Genomic DNA, 14,364 nt, shown 5'->3' on the forward strand with positions numbered 1-14,364 from the left:
AAGCTGCATAGGATCCCCTCCTGGGTCTTGGTTGCAATAGGATTCCTTCTGTCTGCTTTGCAAGCTAGTGCTTCTCCGGTGACTTCCTGGGGAGAGGGCAATTTGTATGCCAGGGATAGATTTTCTATTTATTTGCTTCTCGCATTGATTACCCAACAACAAACAATCGCGAAACAGCCACAGCTAAAAATCTACCTGCACCCACCTCAACAGGCATTGCCTATAAAGGTTGTTAGCCAAGCCAGTGTATATCTTATCACTGGGGTAGGGGACATTTTCAGGCCAAGCACCACATTCCCATCTGGGTAACCTTCCGGGGACCACATGACAGTGGTGGGCCAAGACCAAAGCCAAAAATGGGTAGAGCAATGAATATATCTTTTGCCTTTGTTCAGTAGGCTAGTTTCTATGCATGCGTATGTGCATATGCTCACACACACACTCTCGATCCTCGATCTAAGCATGCAAGGAAAAATCACCAGTGTTTCAGGATATACCCTAGCCAGGTAAAGAGGGGGGTGAAGTGGGGATGGTGAGGGATATGGCCTCGGGAAAGGCCTGCAGGCCAGATAGAGCCAGTGGGCCACATTTGGCCTCCAGCCTAAAGTGCTACACCTCTGCAGTTAAATGTGTGAAGTAACTCTTGCAAGGTGTGTAATTTCTGGACAGTTTCACAGTATTTGATCCCCAATGGGTTACCTTTTACTCTCAACTGACTCATACCCTCCAACATTTCTCTGATGAAAATTAGGACATCCCATTCCATAATGATAATTTTCCTATTTATATCCCACACATCTTACTGGGTTGCCCCAGTCACTCTGGGGAGCTTCCAATGTATATAAAAACATAATAAAACATGAACTTTTTTTTTAAAAAAAACTTCCCTATACAGGATTGCCTTCAGATGGCTTGGGGGATTGGATAACTCCATACCCTCCAACATTTCTCCAATGAAACTAGGGATGTCCTAAGGAAAAGCGGTAACAGGGTGAGCTCCCGTTGTTTGGTCCCAGTTCCTGCCCACCTAGCAGTTCAAAAGCACGTCAAAGTGCAAGTAGATAAATAGGTACCGCTATGGCGTTTCTGTGCGCTGCTCTGGTTCGCCAGAAGCAGCTTAGTCATGTTGGCCACATGACCCAGAAGCTGTCTGCGGACAAACGGCGGCTCCCTTGGCATATAGAGCGAGATGAGCACCACAACCCCAGAGTCATCCGCGACTGGACCTAATGGTCAGGGGTACCTTTACCTTTACGGAAAAACGGGACATTCCGGGACGGCTTCTCTCAATCAGGGACGTCCCTGGAAAGTAGGGACACTTGGAGGGTCTGCTAAATCCCCCTCCCTTTCGGCCTGTAGATTCTGGGATGTGACATCCGCCTTGTCTTTAAAATGCATTCTCACCCCATTCTGGGTTGCACTAGGTCACAATCCTGCAACACCAGCCTGGAAACAAAGAATGCTGCCTTCTCCTGAGTCAGACCATTGGCCCAACTTGTTCAGTATTGCCTGTACTGACTGAGGCTCTCCAGGGTTTCAGGCAGAAGTCTCCCCCACCCCTACCTGGAGATGCCACTGGGGATTGAACCTGGGACCTTCTGCATGCAAAGCAGATGCTCTGCCACTGATGCATCCACCATCCTAATGGCTCCTCCTTGGAAGACTTTAAATACTTAATTGAATTAAGGGTGGGAACCCATTGCCAAACTTGACATATCCTTTATTATTTGTTAATGTCTGGCTCTGTGCCTGGCTTGCATGAGGGACAATGGATGCAAGTAACCCAAATAGAATTGCAATTCACTGCAACAGCGGGTGGGAGAGTGACAGTTGCAATCTGGGATTCTGGACCATATGTTTAAATTGCTCAATGCAGCAAGAAGTAAGGCAGAAATGGTTTCACTCAACACCAACTTACTTCACTCTTCACCAAGCTGGTGCCACCCACATGTTTTGGACTACAACTCCCATCACCCTTGCCAGCAGCTTGAAGCCATCCATCAATGGCTAGCCCTGAGACAAGCAGGTCACCTAGTCTCTGTCTTTCCTACTATGGTGACTTGCAGTGTATTTCTACTGTATTTAAATTATAGCCATATTCACTATATTTGCATGCATACATATGAAGTGGCACATACAAATTTTATGTGAATCTCTGTCCTCTTTTCTTTGGTGATATATTATGTAGCCACCCTACTGTCACCCATCTGTAGTCTGCTGGGCAGAAAAGGTTAGAATCATACTAATTACAGCAACAGGAGCAAATAAATGCCCTCAGATCTTGCTGCTTTGAGGAATTTTAAGAGATGGCTGGTGTTAGCTACTCAGAGTAGACCCATTGAAATTGCTGGCTGTGACGAAGTTACATACATTTAAAACAGTGTCATGCCATTTTAATTAGTCATGGCTTTCCCTAAAGAATTATGGGAGCTGTGGTTTGTTAAAGCTGACTGCAAGTTGTCAAGAGACCCCTATTCCCCTCACGGAGCCACATTTCCCAGGGTGGTTAAACAGTCCATCCCTCTTCGCAGCGGGCTCTGGGAACTGAAGTTCTATGAAGGCAACAAAGGTTTCCTAACAACTTTCAGCACCGGAAAAATCTACATTTCCAGGATTTATAGGGGTAAGCCATGGCTGGCACGGTCCTTCTTTAAAATGTTTAGTGTAGATGGGGACCTTAAGTCAATTGATTTTAGTGGGCCTACCCTGAGTATGACTTGGGGATTGAATCCTAGAGCTCCAGACTGCAACCTTATAATTCACTTCACGTCAAATTTCCTGGCCTCCACGAAATAAAATCAATGCACAACCACATTCAACAACAAGGGCTGGGCATTCCAACAGCGTCAAGACTAGAGTGTGCCATCTAAACAAACAAACAGCAACAGAATGTAATTTGTGTTCTCTCCCTACAGCCAAATGAATTTTCCATCCACTTGGGAGTCAAGAAAACATGGCAAAATGTAGCCGTGAGTCTCGGCAGCACAACCGGCAAGAAATCATCCCAAGACATTGTGCTATAATAGATGCAACCAGGTCTTCACCACCCTGGTGGAAGTTGATACTCATTCCCAACATGTGGAGGTTTGTGTACCATGTTTTGTTTTTGAAATCCTTCACTTTTAAAAAAGTGTACAGTATTCAAGTCTTCATTGTGTAAAAATAAGGGGGAAAGGACAGTCCGTTGCTGCTGTTTCACCACATGGAGATCAACATCTGGCAAGTATTAGAAGACATCCACATCACCTCCACCAGCCTAAACTGCAAATAGCCAAACACGAATCCAGAAAGGACGTCGGTGACGTGGTGCCGCCCAACCATGATCCGGGAAAGTCCCACCAACAAGGCCCAGATCACAATTAAGATGCGGAGTGGCACAGCTAAGACCAAGTGGTTGAGGAAGAACTTGGACACCATGGCGGCTCGGCTGGCGTGTCCTGCTGGAAAAGCATAGACATCCATGGTCAAGTAGTCCAACAGGCCTGGGCTTACGTCATACGGGCCCTTTCGCTTGACCATCTTCTGTAAGCCAGCCACAATGATGATGTCCAGAAATAAGGCTGGAGCAGAAATGAGAGAAAACAAGGAAGAGAATTAGAGAGACGAGCTGTCTGAGGCAAAAGGTTAAAATAATCATCTCAAGTGGTAACAATTAGGATAGAAATTCATTTCATTTCACATTTTAATGCACTAAGAGACACGGAAGGCAGAAGGCAATTTTGAAACTGTATGTTACATGTTTATTAAATACATTTGAGAAAACACAGTGTAACCTTTTAACCATTGGCTACCCACGGTTCACTCTGAGAAGCTGTTAAGGCAGTTAAGAAGCATAACTGGTACAATGAAACCTAAAGTATTATCCAAACCTGCTTAATATTTTACTATAATTCACACTGCATATGCATGAAGTGTTTCTTGGTGGGTGAGGGGGTAGATGGTGATTCTTTGCTACAAGCATTTCCCTAAACTGAAAAATAAAGGCTAACAAAAAATATTCACATTTTAATGCAAACCTACGTAATTTGCCCTTCCTCAAATAATATGCAAACCAAAACGCAAATACCAGTAGTCTTTCAAATTTGAAGTTCTCCAAATTTTTGCAATGCAGTTCTTTGACCAAAATAATAATACAGTATGCAAACAAAATTGTACATAAAAATGCATATATTAGTGAAAATAACATGAAAATGCATTGCATTAGGGGAAATTGCTTGCAAAATTGCATACAAAAATGTGTCTATTAGGAGCAATGACTACTAAAATGCTGGTGAATTTTTGTGACTTAAAAATAATAATCCACAAACTGCTTCAGAAATGTGGCAAACTGAACGTGAAAGTGGGAAAATGAGATTCACCCACCACTAGTAACCATCAAATAACAAGCAGCCTCCTCTGATTAGTATTTTGTTCACTTGAAACATTTAAAGCAATGCTCTCAGACTTCTAGCTGAAAAGTGTGTGTGTGTGTGTGTGTGTGTGTATTTCTGAATTAAAATCAAAGGCCCACTTACACCATGAAAAGGTTTACTTTTTGAGTGTGTAAGTAGGGCTTAGTTTTTACAGAGTGTCATGATAGCACTGGGACCCATGTTCAAATCTCCATTCAGCCGTGAAGTTCACTGGGTGACTTTGGGCCAGCCACTATTTTTCAGCTGGATTTACATCACAATGTTGTTGAGAGTATAACAGGTGAGGAGATAATGTGTGCCATGTTGGCAAAAGCCCACTTTGAAGGAAAAGTGGGATATGAACAGAATGCACCTGTCAAATATTGTTGGTGAGTGATTACAAGATAATGACAGTCAATCAAAAGGTAGCTTGGCTTTGGAAGATGGTTACCAAAGGTCTGTTTATTAGACAATGTAGACCAGTAATTCCTAAACTTTGTGCTGAAGTAAGTTAGGCTGAGGAATACAGCAGCTGACTCCAGGTCGCCCAGTGAGTGACATGGCTGAGTGGGGATTTGAACCCTGGACCTGGCATCCACTGTCTTAGTTTGACATTCTAGCTCTTGGGACCCCCAGTATAGCACCTGGGGACCCTATCGTGCCCTCAGACATGTCCTTGGTGCCCACAAAAGCCCCATGCCCATCACATTTTTTAAAAACAGAAAGGATTTAACTTGTAGGTGTGTGAGTGTACTCGTGTAGATATTTTTCCTGCTTTTTTGGAGTGAGCATCTTTGCTTCTCTTTCTGTGAAATGGGTATTTTGTGGTGCCTGAGGGAGTTTCCTGAGCTTACAAATGTAGCCCTAGACCCAAAAAGGCTTGAAACACTTGCTCTGCTCAGTATTCTACACAGGCTCTCTATACTTAAGACCTATATACACACAAAGAGAGGTTAAAGTCTCACATCTGCCACAGACTCACTAAAGTAACCTTGGGCATAAACTTGGGCACATAGTTCAGGGGCATAAACCTTTTGGTGCTTCTAATCAGCTGGAGTGCTTGTTTCACCAAATCGCTGGGAAGGTTCGGTGGCAACAGCAAATCGGGCCTGTCAGGGTGGCACAAGGCCTTCAGAAATAGATACAATTGGTGCCGTCAGTCTGTGAGTTAGGGCTCAAGTTTCCTTATCTGGCCTACATACCAAGGCTTCGGCTGCCTTGACTGCCTGCCCCAATCACTTCAGCTATAGGGCAGGGTCGCTGTGAGCCACTGGGATATTCCAGGGCCAGACACTGTCTGTGTTGCTTTTGAATTCCATGGGGTAATAACCTTCCTCCTCCCTACCCCAGCTGTTGAAGGTGACAGAATGCAACTCGGTGTCAGAGCACATATTCTGCACGCAGAAAGTACCAGGGTGAATTCTCTGCTATCTCCAGATAGGGTAGGCAAAGCCTCCTGTTTAAGCCCCTGGAGAACTATGCTACTCATTGGAGAGGATAATGAGCTAGATGGGGCAATGGATTAATGTGCTGGCTGCAAGGCACCTTTCTGCTTTCCTAATAAAAATGGGTGGGGGTATGCAGGAGCTAGATTTGAGTTCTACCAGAAGATCTCTCTATGCAATTTGCTGCAGGAGATCAGTAAGTGTTCCTGATTCCCAGTAGTTTTAACAATGGCAAGTAAAATTTCTAGCGTGTGCGTGCGTGCGCGCGCTCATGCGCAAAACCTCTCAGTCTCAGTGCTCGTCATTTGTAAAATAAGAATATTTATTGGCTGCTTGGTGGTAGAACAGAACAGCAGAACCATCTCTGCAGGTGTAGATCATCTTAATGCAGCTGGAGCTGATGGGAGTTGTAGTCTAAAACATCTAGAGGGCATCAGGCTGGCTGAAGGCTTCCCTGGCACTCTTATTCTGTCTTTTTAAGAGGAATTTTAAGAGGAATTTTAAGGGACCCAGGTGGCGCTGTGGGTTAAACCACAAAGTCTAGGGCTTGCTGATCAGAAGGTCGGCGGTTCGAATCCCTGCGACGGGGTGAGCTCCCGTTGCTTGGTCCCAGCTCCTGCCCACCTAGCAGTTTGAAAGCACATCAAAGTGCAAGTAGATAAATAGGGACCGCTCCGGCGGGAAGGTAAACGGCGTTTCCGTGTGCTGCTCTGGTTCGCCAGAAGCAGCTTTGTCATGCTGGCCACATGACCCGATAGCTGTCTGTGGACAAACGCCGGCTCCCTCGGCCTATAGAGCGAGATGAGCACCGCAACCCCAGAGTCGGACACGACTGGACCTGATGGTCAGGGGCCCCTTTACCTTTACCTTAAGAGGCATGGGTTTGATGTGTGCAATGACACGCTAGGTGGGTGTATCGACACACATGCACTTGAGCACACCTCTACTGATACCATCAGACAGCAGTGCCTAAGTTTGAAAAGGGCTTTTGTGCATTTTTTTAATGGACTACAATGATAGATGATAGTGTTGCTATTTTTAAATGGCATGCTCAGATGCATCATCTCTTTCCCACCCACACAGCTGTGTTGTGCCCACTAGTGTGACTGAAACACTGAAAAAATGAACACACACAAAAGTAGCTAAATGTCAATTTAAAACATGCCTGTTTCGGTTTCTTGCAACTTCTCATTTTCCCCAGTTCTCCATATTTCTACGTTTATTTGCGGGGGGGGGGGAGTCCTTATGAAAATTCATCCACATTTAGTGAATTTATCCTAATAAACACATTTCTGTATGCATTTTAACCAACCACATACATTTTTCCAGAGAAATTTCCAGTAATATAACCTTTGTAGGCTAGTTTCACTAACATATGCATTTATATGCACACTTTACCCCAGTAAAACCATGTTTGTATGTGTTACTTGGCTGGAGGACTGCATTGCAAAACTTGGGAAAGTGCAAATTTCAAACAGTGGCTGCATTTCCCTTTGTGCATTCTTTTGGAAAGTGAGAATTAGTTAAGCTTGCCTTTAACTAATTCAGGTTTCTTCCTCTTTCCTATACCCCCCACACTCTTAAAATTCAAAAGGTTTACTATAATTCCCCATGCAGCATACTGTACAGTGGAACAACAGAGGGAAGGGTATCCTACCGAAACACAACGATGAGCCGAGGGGGTGGAGGGAGGAGGGGTGGGATACGTCATGGATTGGGACAGGGTGGGGGGAAGCACAGGGATGACCCACAGCAACGCGTGGGCGGGCCAGCTAGTGATTTCATAAAAATAGAAGTCAGCAGTCTGGATGCACGAGAGAGGGAGAGATTGAGATTGAGAGAGTGTGCACACTTCTAGGCGGCTGCTATTTTCAGATGGGAGTCCGTCACATTTCGGCAAGTCCAAGTTGTGCAATTAAAGTTGACTTGGCATTCCATACCCAGATTGGACTTTTTGTGATAAGGAAAGTGAAGGGGAAATGTATTGGAATATGTGGGATAACAACACAACACAGTATAAACTCCCCGCAGACAAATTAGAATGAATGTTCTCTGCCTGACTGGGAGAGATAGGAAGCAGGGTTCATTCTTTGCCGAAAGCCCAGCTCCATCAGGTACTGTCCTGCTTTAATTAATTGTACGTAAGCTACTCTAGGGGGGCTTTTTGGCTGAAGAGCAGGGTAAAAGTGCTCTAAATAAATACAGTAAATGCTCAGTAAACAGCCAGTGTCATCTAACCTCCCCACATACATTGTGGAAACAAATCAAGATGAATACCCAATAAAGAGATCACCCAGAGGTGACCAGAGATACACATTTCACAGTAGGGAAAAAGGTCTATTATTTAAACAAGACGTCATGCCCATGGAAATATATAGGTATTACCGTAGTAGCCTAGTCCATAGCGTTGCTTGGGAATTGTAAAAAACCAAACATTAGTTTTGAAAACCTGTTGGCCACCTGCCTTGATTCAAAATGATGGCATTTGTATCCAAATATAAATGAAAACCTGCTCCTTGATTTCAAGGACTGTAATGCAATATTTGGTTAATATCACTGCTGTTTTGAAAGTTTCAGTCTACCATCTTGATTCATGATGGCATCAATCATATACAAACATAGACAAAAACCTGCTCCTTGATCTCAGGAAACGTCACAGAAAAAGTGGTTATGATATCTTAAGAGGTGCCTAGATTGCACAGCATACAGACAACTTTCCACAATATTTAGCAGATTTGGGGGCTAAAGTGTGTGAGTGGGTATAATCTGCCTCATAAGCTAAATCATCAAAAAAAGATTATGAGGTATGGGGTCAAGGAAGAGATGAGAAGTATAAGATATGTTAGACTCCCCTGTCCAAGTTGATTAGGACTAACGAGTAAAATGGCTGGCTGACCCAAGACCCGCCATTCTTTTTGCACACTGTGCCCTTGTGAGCAAAGGCAATTTGTATTTCTGAACCAATTACTTTAGTGTGGCTTCTTCCCAGATTGCTGCAAAACGCAGCAACTTTGCAGCTGTTCTGGAGAGACAAAGCTCATCAGGAGGGTGAGCGGTGGAAAGAGATCTTACACAGGGATGCTGATCTCCTGCTTAGCATTTTATTATATTAGTGCCAGCTTGGGAACATCCTGAGAGAGTAGCCTCCCATTGACTGTCTTCCAACATATTTCCTTACATATTCAAGGAATAAAATACAAAGTAACAGAAGTGGAAATAGAATTAGTTGTAACAAGGAGGTTGCAGAGCAGATCTGGTGGGGGATGTGGTTTCGGGAGAGGGTTTGTGGCTGAGGAGATGTAACCTGGGTTGAGTCCCGAGGCACAGATGGAGAGGCCTGGAGAGCTGCATTTGGCTCCAAGGGCTGAATTTTCCCCAGCTCTGCTTTCAGCCCTACACATTAATAGACAGAAGGTTGGTGGCCAACTTTTCCCCTGGGCCCTGCTCCTCTGCCTTTAAAAGTTGCCCAGCAAATAAATACAAATTGAGCAACTGAATCTTTTCCCAGACTTCATTCTCTATACAGGAAAAGCTTCATCTCCTTAGTTTTCTGGCATGCCATGCTACTATTAAAGACAGAGGAGCATAACTCAATAAAAAGAAGAAGTTGGCAATCAGCAGCAAGGTCTTTAGAATGCAGAGCTAGACAGAGAGTAGTTGCAGAGTTCCCTAGAGATGCACAATGATTGATGAACAAACCAAGCCTGCTGCATTAGATAACTGCTCTGACGTTGTAGAATAAGCAATTCAGCACAGCTCACTAGAAAAGGGACATTTTCGTAACTATGCAGGTGCTGCCTTCCTGGATCAGACCAAGCACAGAATTTTCTCCCCAGCAGCACAAGAATGTAAGACAAGCCCTGCTGGATGAGGCCAGACGCCCATCTTGGTCCAACATCCTGTTCTCAACTGTGGCAAACCAGACGTAGCCATTTCAATGCCTCTAGGAAGAACACAAGCTTGGGACCCTTGTGAAAAGGATTTTGAGAAGCGGATGGGACAGCCCACCTGTTAATCACATGATGCCTTAATGACACTGTGTGACTGACAAGTGGATCATCCCATCTATCTGTCAAATTTGAACTGCAAGGCCAATGCTGACAAGGACCTGGCCTTGAAAGCCAAAAAAATTCCCCACCCCAGTAGAGCAAGAAAGAACTAAGCTGCTCTGATGGTTACTCAAAGCCTCTGGTCCTTCAGGTATACTGTGCCTGAACATGGAAGCTCCATTTAGCTATTCACCATCAATATATTTGCCTTTTAGCTGGCCTCTATCAATGAACTCCTATCTAGTGCTGATTATGTGCTCTTAAAAGGTACATTGTGTGTCTGCCATGAGCACCAAGGCATGCTTCAAGCCTTAAGAGTGTGAGACCACAATATTTTCAGGAGCACTGTGTAGACCAGGTCCCTCAAGCTCCAGGGGCACCTCTACTTTTGGCATTTAACCCTGGGATCCAGTTCTCTCTCTCAGCAAAAAAAAAGGGGGGGGAAGGGGGGAAAGCTTTTTTAGATTTGTTCTCCTTGACTCCCCTGCCACGCACCCAAAAACCTAGTTCTTCAGCAGCTTTCAAGAAATATCCTAAATTCTCCTCTCTCCATTCTTCCTTTATTCTCTCAGTTAATGTTTCTGTCAAGTCGCATTAGGGCCAGGCAGGCTATAGATGCATACGGGTTCCCCCTTGGGTGAAGTCTCTTCCTCGCAGCTGCAAAACCACTCTCGGCGGGGGGGGGGGGGGAGGAACCTTTCTGTCTGTCCCCCCACTCCCTGCAGGAGTACCTTGCCAAGGTCACAAACTGGAAGTGAGACTTCAACTATAGTCCCCCCCCCAAGATGCTTTTAAGTGCTGACGGCATCAATAGCTCTGCTGAATCACACACGCATTTCCCCACACTCTGTTCTGGATTCAGCTGGCACACCGTCGCTCGTACCTGCTAAGTTCTGCCTGGAAGGGTTGCTATTAAGGCAAATCACATTTCACACCAGGGTGGAAATATAAATGGAAAAGGGGGCTGCGGAAGGAAGTGGAAGCGCAGCCATTTCCTGTAATCTTTCACAGTACTGGCTCTTCCTGGCCTGCCTCACAGCTCTCACTACCAGACTCTATGAGCCACTACACTAAATGGTCATTGGTCCACGATCTAGTTTTTGACACCTATCTTTTGCATTACAGATTCCTGCATTGCAAGGGGTTGACCCAGATGACTCTTGGAGTCCCTTCCAACTCTACAATTCTATACTGCTATGATGCTATGACCACCTTGATACTTTGGGTTGGAGGGACAGTGGTTGCTAGGCCTCAATATTCCAGTCATTTGGGGGGACAGGCTAGTAGGCCTATAGTGGTCACTAGGCAACCTATTGTGATAAAGCAGCAAAGGTTAAAACCACCTTTCAGGTTCTTGAGAGGTTCACAACATAAAATCAGAAGTGCAGCCCATGTAAAATCAGTCAGTGAGGAAGCCAAGCATGTTTCCCATGGAAGGAATTCCACAAAAACAGAGCGACCACTGAGACGTCCCTGCCTGGTGTGCCTGATGGATCTTGCCAGTGGCCAGCCTTAAAGGCCAGGCGGGCTAAGAGTGGTGCAGATGGTTCTTCACAAAACCTGGTCCCAAGTAGTTTAGGGCAAGACGATGTTTGCTGAGACACTTACCTATCAGTTATTAAAGTAAAGAACAGAACACAGAGATTTCCCTTCCCCACCCCCAAAATTAGTTTTAAGATTTCCTAAATGCCAAAACAAAACAATAATCAAGTTAGCCTTGACAAGAGAAACAAAATTACAGACAGCGACCATTTTGCGCATGTCCAATGCTGCTGACAGTCAGGTTTCTTTTGGACCGGGAAGAGGATAGAACGTGGTGGGGCTTATTTGCGTTCTGCTGACGTATGCAGAGTCCATGACTGGAAGAAAGGTAAAGGGACTCCTGACAGTTAAGTTTGGTAGCGAACGGCTCTGGGGTTGCGGCGCTCATCTCACTTTACGGGCCAAGGGAGCCGGCATTTGTCCGCTCCACAGACAGTTTTTCCGGATCATGTGGCCAGCATGACTAAGCCGCTTCTGGCGCAATGGAACACTGCCACCAGAGCAGCGCATGGAAATGCCGTTTACCTTCCCGCCGGAGCGGTACCTATTAATCTACTTGCACTATTTTTGTGTGTGTCATGCTTTCGAACTGCTAGGTTGGCAGGAGCTGGGACCGAGCTGACCCTGTCACAGGGATTCAAACCGCTGACCTTTTGATCGGCAAGCCCTAGGCTCAGTGGTTTAACCACAGTGCCACCCACGGCCCCCAGGAATGGAACCCCCATGCAAAATGGTTGCTGCCTGTAGTAATAACAACAATGATACAAATTTAGGAAGCTGTCTTATACTAAGTGAGAACACTTGTTCTATCCAGCTCAGTATCGCTACCCTGGCTGCTCTCCAGGGTTTCAGGCAGTTCTATCCAGAGATGCTAGGACTGAATCTGGGATCTTGTGCATGCAAAGTAGATGCTGTACCAGATGTGCCTTACAAGATCTCTGGCTTCAGCTGATTGAACCAAACCCTCTAGCCAGTGCCTGAGCCTGCTGTGGAATGTCTGTAAACACTCCACCTGCTCAAAAGTTATTGTCAACATAGGGACACACAAAATGCCTAGGAGACAGAAAGAACAGTAGGTGGGAATGTGTGCAGAGAAGGAAAGGAAACAACAGGATGACAAGTCAGCTCTTAAGCTGTGTTAAGTGAGCAGTGTCCATGTGAAACAGTGGATGTGCAAAACAGTGCCAATGGTTGGATGCGAGCGAGAGAAAGAATTGCAAGTAGAAGACAAAAGCAAAGTTGTGACTTGTGAGTCTTGAATGATGGCAGTGGTGGTGATTAAACATTATTATGCTACAAGTAGGGATAGTCAGTGGCGGAGCTTCATGCTCTGGCACTGGGGGGCAGAGAGCAGGTGGGCAGCCATGATGGAACCCCACTGGGATTCGCACTGTTGGGGGCGGGGCGCTCCTCCCGCACACCTCTTCCTCCACCATTGGGGATAGTGGAGATATTTTATTTTGTCTGAATTTTAATGAGCAATTACTTAATTCACACTTTTCCAACCAGTGTGTGACCTGAAACATGGCTGCCCTTTGAAATTTGCACTTATCTGAATTTAGTGATGCAGTTCTCCACCCAAGCAGTGTGCAAAAAAAATAATGCACATGTTAGTGGGAAATGTTAGTGGGAAATATATAAAAGGATGTCATATAGAGGAGGGAGAAAGGTTATTTTCTGCTGCTCCGGAGAAGCGGATATGGAGCAATGGATTCAAACTACAAAAAAGAAAGAAGATTCCACCTAAACATTAGGAAGAACTTCCTGACAGTAAGAGCTGTTCGGCAGTGGAATTTGCTACCAAGGAGTGTGGTGGAGTCTCCTTCTTTGGAGGTCTTTAAGCAGAGGCTTGACAGGCATATGTCAAGAATGCTTTAATGGTGTTTCCTGCTTGGCAGGGGGTTGGAATGGATGGCCCTTGTGGTCTCTTCCTGCTCTATGATTCTGTGTGCATCAAAATGCATATATTAGCGCAAGTAGCTTTTTAAGAAGTGCATTATGCTGAGGAAATTGCTTGCAAAAATGCATATATTCGCCTGCAAACGTGATTAATTGATAAACCATGTACAAGAATGGTGATGAATTTTCATGGGGATTTCTTTAAAAATACATGTTTAAAAATCAGAAAATGCAGCCTAAAGAACTCTATTAACTGTATTTAAGACTGGGGGGGAAATGACAAACTGAAACTGACAGATTCATCCCTCCCTAGGTGCAAGTTACAGTGGCAGTAAAATAGGAGCTCCCCCTATTTATACAAAGGCAGCCCTAGTCAGACACAGTTTGCTCTTTGTCAGTGCATTTAATACATCAGATGAGACAGGAGAGGGAGGGCGAAAGAGAGAGAGAGAGAGAGGGAGAGAGAGGAGAGGAGAATGTAAGCAGCCTGCATCATCTCCTGGACTTGGGGTGAGGTGTTTACTGCAGCTTCCAAGGAGAACAGAAAAGAGTGAGATTCCTGGTGTGATATTTGATGGCAACAGATCCTCTCATTCACATCCCGAGGCTGTGAGGAGTTGGACGTCATATTCCAGGAGAAGAAGAGGAAGCATTCCCTCTCTCAGCCCCTGCCCTCCTCTTGTTCAGCCTGCACAACATTTGGAATTTATCCCACATCACTGCACACCTACTGAGATCACAGCAGGTCAACCGAAGCCCAGAAAGAGAGAGAGAGAGAGAGAGAGAAGAGAGAGTGTGTGTGTAGGGTTGCCTAGTATTAAGCACATCTTATAAATTTAACAATGAAGGGGCCAAGGATGAAACATGAATGTGCATCACTATCTCAGAAGCTCCCTTGCATAATTCTATGTGTAATATCACACAATATATTCAGCAACATCTTACTGCAGAAGAATTTATGTTTTCACCATAGGGGAAGAGAGCTGTGTGAAATAATTATTCTGAAATTGATTTCTGATACTTGAGAATTATTGAGTT

General features: G+C 44.9%; 1 protein-coding gene across 2 annotated transcripts in view; it reads right to left on the minus strand.

The window, feature by feature from the left end:
- Nucleotides 1–1,703: 1,703 nt before the first annotated feature.
- Nucleotides 1,704–14,364, minus strand: part of PLPP7 (phospholipid phosphatase 7 (inactive)) — a 33,811-nt gene continuing 21,150 nt past the window's right edge. For both annotated transcript variants that reach the window (XM_035112649.3, XM_088664822.1), the window contains exon 3: nt 1,704–3,560. In XM_035112649.3, coding sequence (XP_034968540.1) covers nt 3,196–3,560 — 365 coding nt within the window. In that variant the 3' untranslated portion in view covers nt 1,704–3,195. The remainder of the gene's footprint in view (nt 3,561–14,364) is intronic.

The sequence above is a fragment of the Zootoca vivipara genome, chromosome Z2 (genome assembly GCF_965207765.1).
Source record: "Zootoca vivipara chromosome Z2, rZooViv2.hap1.1, whole genome shotgun sequence".
NCBI lineage: Eukaryota > Metazoa > Chordata > Lepidosauria > Squamata > Lacertidae > Zootoca > Zootoca vivipara.